Source organism: Sciurus carolinensis, chromosome 2 (assembly GCF_902686445.1).
Source record: "Sciurus carolinensis chromosome 2, mSciCar1.2, whole genome shotgun sequence".
In the NCBI taxonomy this organism is placed as follows: domain Eukaryota; kingdom Metazoa; phylum Chordata; class Mammalia; order Rodentia; family Sciuridae; genus Sciurus; species Sciurus carolinensis.
The window spans coordinates 78,617,797-78,627,418 of record NC_062214.1 but is presented as its reverse complement, the minus strand read 5'-3'; the positions used below and the strand labels follow the sequence as shown (position 1 = coordinate 78,627,418).

General features: G+C 47.4%; 1 protein-coding gene and 1 long non-coding RNA gene across 2 annotated transcripts in view; both read right to left on the bottom strand.

Moving 5' to 3' along the window:
- Window positions 1–1,113: 1,113 nt before the first annotated feature.
- Window positions 1,114–8,183, bottom strand: Crabp1 (cellular retinoic acid binding protein 1). Its single transcript, XM_047541291.1, has 4 exons — window positions 8,094–8,183; window positions 7,380–7,558; window positions 5,290–5,403; window positions 1,114–1,386 (listed from the first exon to the last, which is right to left on the bottom strand). Exons 1-4 carry the CDS (start codon window positions 8,161–8,163, stop codon window positions 1,336–1,338), a joined length of 414 nt encoding a protein of 137 aa, XP_047397247.1. The 5' UTR covers window positions 8,164–8,183; the 3' UTR covers window positions 1,114–1,335.
- Window positions 8,179–9,622, bottom strand: part of LOC124977621 (uncharacterized) — a 26,752-nt gene continuing 25,308 nt past the window's right edge. The window contains exons 3-4 of the long non-coding RNA XR_007107223.1: window positions 8,873–8,950; window positions 8,179–8,227 (exon numbers count right to left, since the gene is read on the bottom strand). This is a non-coding gene — a long non-coding RNA (uncharacterized LOC124977621). The remainder of the gene's footprint in view (window positions 8,228–8,872; window positions 8,951–9,622) is intronic.

The window sequence follows — 9,622 nt, the reverse complement described above, 5'->3', positions numbered from 1 at the left end:
TGGGACCGTTGGAGGCAGTTCCTTATGGATGACCAGTGGTGCTTCCATGGGGGGCATCACAGCAGAGGCAATACAAAGAGCCCCAACGAGCAGGCATAGCGAGATGCATGAGATCCCTCTCCATAGTTCCAGATGTGTGCAGTAGTCCTGGAGGGGGCAATGTCCCAGGAGCACAGTAGGGCTCTGGGCTGGGGAAGTGTGAGGACTCAGGTAATGTGTCCTCACTCACTCAGGTGGTGCTCCTGGGCTTTAGGTGTCTGCCCCACCGAGTGTGAGCTCTTTGAGGGTCTTCTGACCTTGCCCAGGCCCAAATACTCTGACCCAGCTTAACCAGGAGACCACATGTCTAGAATGGCAAGGAAAGAAGCCAGGCATGCAGTATAAATGAGGGCAGGCCCAAGTGGGAGCAAGGGGAAGCAAAGGGTTCAAGTTCTGTCTAAAAAGGGACTACTCTCTTGCTCTTCACATTCTAGTTGGATTTAGTCAATGGCTAAGATAGGTGAAGACTGATAGGTGGGAGGTCAGGATACTTATCCTCTCTTTCCAAGTCGCTTCTCCCCCAACCTCATACACTGGGCCATGATTTTTGACAGTGGCTGTGTTCTCCATGTATTGCCACAGCTCCTGCAGGGCAATCTATCTCCCAGGTTACTGCTCCCATGGTTTGGTGACCCTGCTACCCTGTATCTTCAGGTCAAAGAGTGGTAAGGGCTTCTCCTGTTGCTAGTCTCCGGGTGCCTCACCATCCTTTGTTGGTTCTTTTCATTCTGACCTTGTTAATGTTCATGTAAACAGTCCCTTCCTTGTGATTTCTCCTCAATTAAGCCTTTTGAACGTGCTCTTTCCTGCCTGGAACCATCAGTAGAAACTATTTCACTTAAAAAACAACATGATGAGGTCTAGTCATAGCTGGATCTATGGCCTGGACCCTGCTAGTCTGCAGGAGCTTAGTTTGTGACTGCTGATGCACACTCAGAGCTCAACACCTAGGCCAGCGGGCTCAAGCTCAAGCTAAGAACACCATACAGATCAAGGCAGGGCAGCAGTACACAGTAACTCCCACGTTGAAACCAAAGTAGCAGTCCCCAAAAGGAAAGAGGCTCAAAATGTGTCCAACCAGTTTAATGACCAATACAACCATGCAATGCCAACTATGGAGCCCCAGGGGTACAAGAGGCACAGAGACCTTGGGAGGAACACTACAACACTGTCACTGGGAAAATGGGATCACCTAATGCTGATGGGGGGAGGGTGCCCACTGGCAGCTCAGACCTATGACATATTCCTTGGGGAAAACTGTATCCTGTCCCAAAAGTGGGAACAAGTTGGCTGTCTTCACTCCCGGACATAAATTCTCGTGCAGACCACATCATCGGCGCCGAATGTCTGCAGAGAAGAAGAAAAGGAAAACCAATCAGTACAGACGCCTGTGCAAAAAAATGTTTAAAGCATATTGCTAATAAGGTCAGTTACTGCCCCATTAAAAACTCTTTGTAACAGACATTCAATTTCCTGTTCTTTGTGCTGATGCTAAGTAAGCACTAAGGTTTGGGGTTCCTCCCCAAGCTCCTTAATGACAGAGGCAACAGGGGTATTGAATTGTTATACACACTTTCGCTTTGTTTCTGGAACCTATGAATGCTGACATAAGAAATTCAAGTTTTTTCAGCATTAGTTTTGAAGTTAAATTAAAAGGGGAAGAACTTCATACTGGACATTTTTGAAGGGGTTCTGTCTTCTTTCAAACCACTGCAAGAGAGAAAGGGGCTCGAAAAGATGGGGCCACAGGGTCCAGTGCCAACCAGTGAGATGAGATTGCTTTGGAGACAGAATAGGATTGATTTCCAGGAAGCAGCTACCAAGCCCGGGAGATAGACTTCAATGTGTAAGTACAACAGGCCTCTGTATCCACAAGTTCTACATCCTCAAATTTCAATCAACCATAGATTGAAAATATTCAGAAAAAAAAATGCATCTGTACCGAACACAATACACACTTTTTCCCACATCATACTTCCTAAACAATAGAGTATAACAGCATTTTACCTAGCATTTATATTACATGAGGTGTTATAAGTTATTTAGAGATGATTTAAAGTACACAGGAGGGTTTACCTAGGGCATATGCAAAATACTACACCATTCTACAGAAGGGACTTGAGCATGCACAGATTTGGTATACAAAGGGAGTCCTAGAACCAATCCCCCAATGATGCTGACGGAGAAATGTAACACTCAAGTCACCTGCAAGCTAAAAAATTGGTCTCAGCTGCAAAAGCACAGAATTGGCACCCTGACCCAATCTCCAACTCGCAGCTAGTTAAACCTGGGCAATTCTCTTCCTCTGTAGGGCTTGTGTGGGCAGACAATAAGGTGGTGTTGAGTGGAGGAGTGGACTTGAACAAGATGATCCCAAAGGCTCTTTCTAGCTAAAATTCTAAGGCTCTTTGTTAGTTTGTTTGCTGTTGGGAAGACACGAATCATTCCGCAGACAGAGAACATTTTTCTTCGGGCTCCTGAAATGATATTGCCCATAAGTAAGCTGTCTCAACTTTTCCAAAAACTAGCAATTACTCACATGCCTGTTCTTCAGGGCCTCTCGCAGGCAGTCAGAATAGAGAAAGCAGTGTGTATGTTCAAAAACCAAAACCTCCCCAGGTCAGCAAGCCTGATGTAGGTATGTTTGTTTGCAGATGTAAAATTGTCCGCTGGAAGGTCCTTATCTATCAGATTCTCATACTGGCCTGAGACTCAAAAGCTAAAACCACTGGACTAAGAGTGTAGTTACTTCAGGGTCTTCAGGATCAAAACCTTTTCTTTTTAATCCACATAGTAATTTCACAGTTAAGGGGTATATGTCTCAGATTGGTCATGAAATGCTCTCAGAGAGCATTTGCTGGGGCATTATCCCAACACATATGCCTCAGAACAACACTTCTAGTCCTTACCAGGAAGCAAATGACCAAATGATCACACTAGGGATCCTCTGGCTTCACTTACCCACTCTGGACACCTAACCTCTTTCCCTAGTAGTGAGGAATGGGGATGCTGCTATGTGCTGGGGGTGTGGAGGTGGAGTTCCCAACATAAATCTACATAAATCAACATAAATCTCAGATGTTTGGACCCCACAGAGCATGTTGGTTGTCCAGAACTCTGTGGCCATGGAGTATCAAATGGAATGCCAAAATTTAGGAATCTAACTCTTCACCCTTGTAGTAACTATTCTGGCTCTCTGACAGCTCACCCAGGCTAACAGATGGCTTCATGACACTAGAAAAAAATCCCACTTCCAGCCACATTTGAACTGGCCTTTTCAGCTGACAAACTATGCTTAGAGGCTCCTGAAAGAAATTCTCTATAAAATATTCCAGAGCAGTTTGAAGGAGTATACTGTTTTCAAAGAAACACAACTTACAGCTCAGGGACAATTTATGGTTGGCACTGGGAGAGTTTATTTCAACTTCACCAGAATAATTTGCCTCTTGTTATACGGAGATTGCATCTCCCGATGTTTTGGATTTATTCATGATAATAACTCTTGAAACAAAAGCCCACATTTCAGATCCCAAATGTCAAGAATTAATGCTCCCTTTGAGGCTTATATAGGTTTGCTGAGCCAGGGAAGGATGTTGGAGTGGAACTGTAGTGTAGGGGGGATGGGGGATTTAGAGGTACAGTCCTGGCAGAATTTGGTCTGTGCCTGGCTGCTCAGGTACTGCAAAGGTTAATAAAATCACACCTTCTCAATGCAAACTGATCTTGCTTAACCCTTGGCTACACTTCCAAACCCTTAAAATCATCTGCTCTTTGCTGTCTCTGGTCCGGGTAAACCACATGTGCCTTTTCTCCTAGGTTTCCAAGTCTCAGCCTCAAATTGCTCCCCAACCCCATCAAGTATTCCTTCCCTGGAAACATTAACCAGGTCGCAAATTAAGCCAGTCCTTTCTCTATGGAAGGAAAAAAAGCATGCTAAATCATCCCAGCAAGACAAGAGGGGAGAAAGAGGAAGAGATATCAAGCAGCTTCAGTTAAAGTAATAGAGACAGCTCAATTTAGGGTCCTCTTGTAGAACAAACATATAATTTCAGGGATAAGAGGTACTTCAGGGAACAGAAATCAGCTCAACCCCTCATTTTACAGCAGAGGGACTGAGCTTGGGAAGGGGAAGGCAATGCCTAGGTCACACAGGGAGTCTGTTTCATTCCCAGGACATTTTGCCATCTCCTATTGCCAGTATTTTGAGATGACATTCACTAAGATGGGGCACGTGGGCCTTAGAGGGGAGATGTTCATAAAATGTCTTCTGGAGAACAAAGGATATAAATTCCTTATTACTTGCAATGGTTTTTCCTTTTTCTAGTCTTGGGGGTGGGGTGGTTGCATGAAGTTTGATCAGTCCTGAAACACAAAGTGCTTCCTGGGGGAGTAGCATAGGGGCAGTTTGTCCTCCCAACCTTCCTTTTATCCTCCACCTTAAAAAGTGTAGAGGAGGTGGGTAATTAAGCTATAGGGATTTCTAACATGGCCTCACCAGGTAAGTTTTGTTTGGCTGGGGGTGTTTAAATGTTTCAATCTGCATACTTTTAAGGTAGACTTCACCTTCTGCAGTTCTAAAAGCCCTGTCCATCCAAATTGTTACATTCAGACATTTCCCAGATTAGCATTACTTGCCTATCTCCCAAATGCCATAGGAGTTTGTAAGTCTGGGGGTAAAAAAGTTCTTTATGGCTTTGAGTGCTGACTTGATACAAATTTCTGAAACCTTTCCCAGCCAGCAAATGCATGAGAAGGTGTGTGTGGGGGGGATCCCTTCTGCAGTATGATCCTGGGGGACCTCACAAAGCCCAAGTATCTGAGTCAGGCTGGAGGGAAGTTGGCTTAAAAGAAGTCATCCGCCCACTGCCTCAGGAACATAGCAGTTTGGATAGTGGCAGGCACTCCAGTCCATTTCTAGCCCCTATTCTGCCGCTTCTCTCTCCTGTCAACCATTTAACAATGATTTCCCCTGACCTAAGCTGTCATCTTGGGCTTTCTGCTCCAATTTTAACACAGGGGTCTGGGGATGTAGCTCAGTGCTATATAGAGATGTTGCCTAACAGTGAGGTCCTAGGTTCCACCCCAGTACTGCAAAAATAGAAAAAGAAAAATGAAAACGCATACATTTTAATCTGGAGCAAATGTCTTTCTTTGAATGGGCAACATGTTGTGAGAACAACATGTTTGTGTGGCCCAGTTCAGGATCATTTGGGGAACTTTGGGATCATTTCAAGGTCAAAGGGCCCTCACCAGGATGAGCTCGTCGTTGGCCAGCTCGCGGGTCCAGTAGGTTTTGGGGCCATCCCCCTCAAGAAGAGTTTGCGTGCAGTGGATTTTGTTCTCGTTCTCCCAAGTGGCTAAACTCTGCAGGCAGGAAAACCATTAGTGACATTAATTACAGTCTCAGCAGCGGGAGCAGAGACAACAATGAGCACCGGAGAATAATTGCTGTGCAGAGAAGCAACACATGGTCCTTGTCAGAAGTGCACAGAATCTTCTCTGCTGAGCTACATAAAGTCCAAATGCAGAGGGCTGGACACAGATTTTATGGAGTATAAAATACACCTTGTATCACACATACATACACACAGACTCACTCAAGCAGCAAAGCCTTAGACATGCCTTACATCTCTAGAAATAAAATTCAGAGCAAGCAATTGATTTTTTTTTATGTCAAAATGGACTACCTCTTCAAGCAATTTGAATTTTAAAGGCAAGAACCTTCACATTAGAACCACAAAATTTTTACAACAGTTAAGACACCATATTTAAGCACATCCATAGCCAGCAGATCAGGAGCAGGATTTCCAGTACAGGTTTTGGGATAACGCTTTCCTTTCTGTTTGCACTCCTCATCAGATGTAGCACACAGCCTCTTTTTATAAACCTGGGTGTCTCTGGCTCTGAGGATAAAAATGCTTCCACTTTACAGGTTACAACCTTCTAGAAATTTTTTTTTAATCAAACTGATCTGAAGGTTCTTCATGCTATTGGAGGGGAGGCAAAAGAGGGGGATTCTCTGCAGCAAAGTATGGTACCGCTGGGCTGGGGAAGTACTGAATGTGCACATGATTGCTTTTTAACTAACACATGGACACATTCCTTAGGCAAGGTGGGGTGGGAAGAGAAGGGGCCAGGGCATAAATAAAGTCCTGCTCTCCAGGTTGTTGTATGAACCTTTGATTTTTTTTTTTTTTTTTTAAATCAGAATTACTCTCCCTGGCAGCAGCTACCATTGGTTGTCCCCAAATTGAGTCCTATTTATTGTCAAGCCTTCTCCCTAAGATTTCCAGCCCTTTGCACTAACAATCTGTCCTGATCTTTGGTTTTTATAAACAATGTGGTGACTTGGATCTCATATCCCACTGGTTCCAAGCCTGGGTATCACTTTCAGACTATGTCATTTTTGAGGGCCAAAGATTGCTTTGTGCATCCTGCTGGAGGTTGTGGGGCTGGGTTTGTTCAGTCCTACTCCCAAGCCTGGTCCAGACTCTCTGGGCACCAGCTCCAAGAAGATGGAAGAAACAATTTCCCACTCTTTGGAATGTTTTTACTTGTTTTCATTTTTAAAAACACCGGAGAAAGTCAGGGAGACAGATATTCTGTCACTTACTTAAAGTAAGTGGCAGCCACAGTGATTATTTTTCCATCTGCTTAACCAAATGCAGTTTTTAGCCCATGCAAAAAAAAATGTACAATTGTTCATCCCTGGGGTCGGTGTTCAGAGAGATAAAAAAACATATTAAAAACAAAAACAAAAACAAAAAAACCTCTCGCCCTTGAGGACTTAAAGAGGGCACTTGGTCCATTTCCCCAGCCAGAACCTGCGTTGCTTTTGGAAAGATTCTGCCTTTCTCCGACTGAGGGCGGGGAGGGGTGCCGGGCCATCGGGACTGATGAAATTGGATCCAGAGCTTTCCCAGACGGCCCAGGGACCCAGGGGGCGGGACAGGAGAGCTGCTGTTCCACCTGCGACAGGAAACATGGCAGCAGCGCTGCCAGGCAGCCAGGAAGCCCCTGCAACCTCCTCCTCCCGGGCGGCCTGCTCTTGCACGGAGAGTGCCCCAAACCGCTGCAAAAGTCACAGCCGGGAACGCTGAGCAATCCACAGCCCGCGCTCTAGGCGCGCCTGTTAGCACCTCAGGGTGGTTGAAGGATGGGTTGGGAGGTGAGGCAGAGCATTTTCTTTCGGGTACTGGGTTACACAAACCCTCTCTGCAAACAGCACGAAAGCGCGCCGCAAGCTGCAACTCAGATAGGTTTTTGAGTTGGCGGGGAGGGGGCGAAATAAGGGGGGCCCGGGGGAACCCAGGAACACTGCGCGGGCTCTGAAACCTCACCCTGCACTTGCGTCCATCCACAGTCTCCTCCTCGAAGCCTTCTCCGACCTTGAAGTTAATCTCAGTGGTGCGCACGGTGGTAGAAGTCTTGATATAGAACTGATCCCCGTCCTGGCGGATCTCCACGTGCGGCTTGGACGCAGCGGCCACTGCCACCTTCCTCAGCATGGCGTTCACACCTGCTCAGGAAAGGGCGCGTGCACCACCGTCTCGGGTCACAGGATTTCACCATCCGCCCATCGTCCGCGGACCTGTTGGGCACTTCCCTAAACCTCTAACTTTACAGGCCTTAAAACTACCTGTCCTCGGCCCTGAATTTCGAGATGAGAAACTGAGATTCAGGAATGCTAAGTGGCTTTCCCAGAGTCACCCAGTGAACTCGCTGCAAAGCCTAGTCTGTAATTGAGTCCCCAAATTTCAAGACCCTAACCCTCCTTGCACTCCAGTAGTCGTTCCTGGTTATGATCTAGCGCGAGATACAAGGCGGAACCGTCGGGTAAGGCGCCACACAACCAGCAAACGTTTTCCTGAACGTAGGTTCCCTGGCACTACTCGCCCCTGTGAGGCGGGATGCGCATAAGAGATGAAAGCGATTTATCGCTTCACGGATTCTCTTCTGGCTGGGGCTCCCCAATGTGCACCCTCACTGGGACCGGGACGCCGCACCTCGAAGTCGCTTTTCCCCGTCGGGGCGCGCCCTTCTACCCAGCTTACCCAGCGCCTTGAGGAGCTCGTCGAAATTCTCACTGCTACGCATCTTCCAGGTGCCGGCGAAGTTAGGCATGGTGGCGGCGGCGCTAAGGTAGCGGCAGGCACGGACAGCGGCGGCGCAGCGGGCACACTCGGAGCTGCAAGGCGGAGACTGGTGTTTTGCGCCCAGCCGCGCGCGCCTTGAGTCACTGGGAGAGCGCCCCCCCCCCACGTCTGCTCGGCCCCGCCCCCACCCCCCGCCGCCCCCACTCAGTGTGATCCCAACTCCCCGCCCAACTGTGCCCCCACTCCGCCCCTCGGCGTCCCAGCCTCGGTTGGTGCAGGCCTGAAACGGGTTATCCGACTAGGGGGCACCTCCGCCACCCCCAGGCCACCCCTGCCCTGTTTTAAAATGAGTGGTAGAAGGTTTGAAGAAACAAGACTGATCGTTGTCGAAGCTGGGCGGTGAGAATTTGACATCATTCTACTTTTGTATATGTTTGAAAATATCCATTCCATAAAGTTGAAATTGGGTAGTGGGGCCATCAGAGTATAGGTGCCACTCTCTTCCCATTCAGTCGTGCCTTCTGGGTGTCACCAGACAGTTGGGTCCCCGCCCCTCCCGGGTGTGGGATCCTATTCCACAGCCCCACCACATACCTCCCCCACCCGCCACAAGACCGTGAGAGTGAGTGGCGGGAAAGCCCCAACCCCCAACCCCACCAGCCTGGGCACTACTGTTCAAAACCAAGGCTCACGCGAGATTGTTGCTCCGCGTGTGTTCGTAGGGCAGGCCATCATACCTTTGTCGTTTGCTCCAGACAGAATTTGAGTCGGGAGGAGTGGACTGAATGAACTCCAGAACACAGGATGATTTCGTCCTGTTTTGCAGAAAATGAGGCTTTGCACTCTGCAGGCAGGTTGGGAAGGCCAAGCGGAGGAAGACTCCTCCCTTCTCCTTTTTCTCCCAAATATGTACCATGCTTAAAGTCCCCTTATTGTCTCCAGCAAGGGAGTACAAACCCTTTCCCCGCTGTTCTCACAGCTCTTCACTGCAGACCTCAAATTTTCCTTCCAGTCGTCTGTACACCTCAGCCAAACTGCAAAACTCAGGATTCTAGAGCCTGCTATGCATCTTTCCATCTCTAAGCCTTTGTCTACGATGTGCTCTCTCCCTGGAATGCCCTTTTCCTCTTCAGCTTAATAAAACCTTTCTCATTCATCAAAGCCCATCTTTTTTTTTTTTTTTTTTTTTTTTTTTTTTTTTTTTTTTTTTTTTTTGCGGTGCTGGGGATCAAACCCAGGGCCTTGTGCTTGCAAGGCAAGCACTCTACCGACTGAGCTATCTCCCCAGCCCCAAAGCCCATCTATATGCCATTTCTTTTGTAAAATTTGTTACCTAATCAAATGTGAATTTTTCTTTGAACTTACACATCCTTTTTGGTTCTGCTCTTATTCAGGTCTTAACTCTGCTGTAATCTGAATTTCTAGAGGACAATGATTAAGTCTATCAATGTCTCCTCCCTAGCTCAGGCCCCATCAGAAGGGCTCAA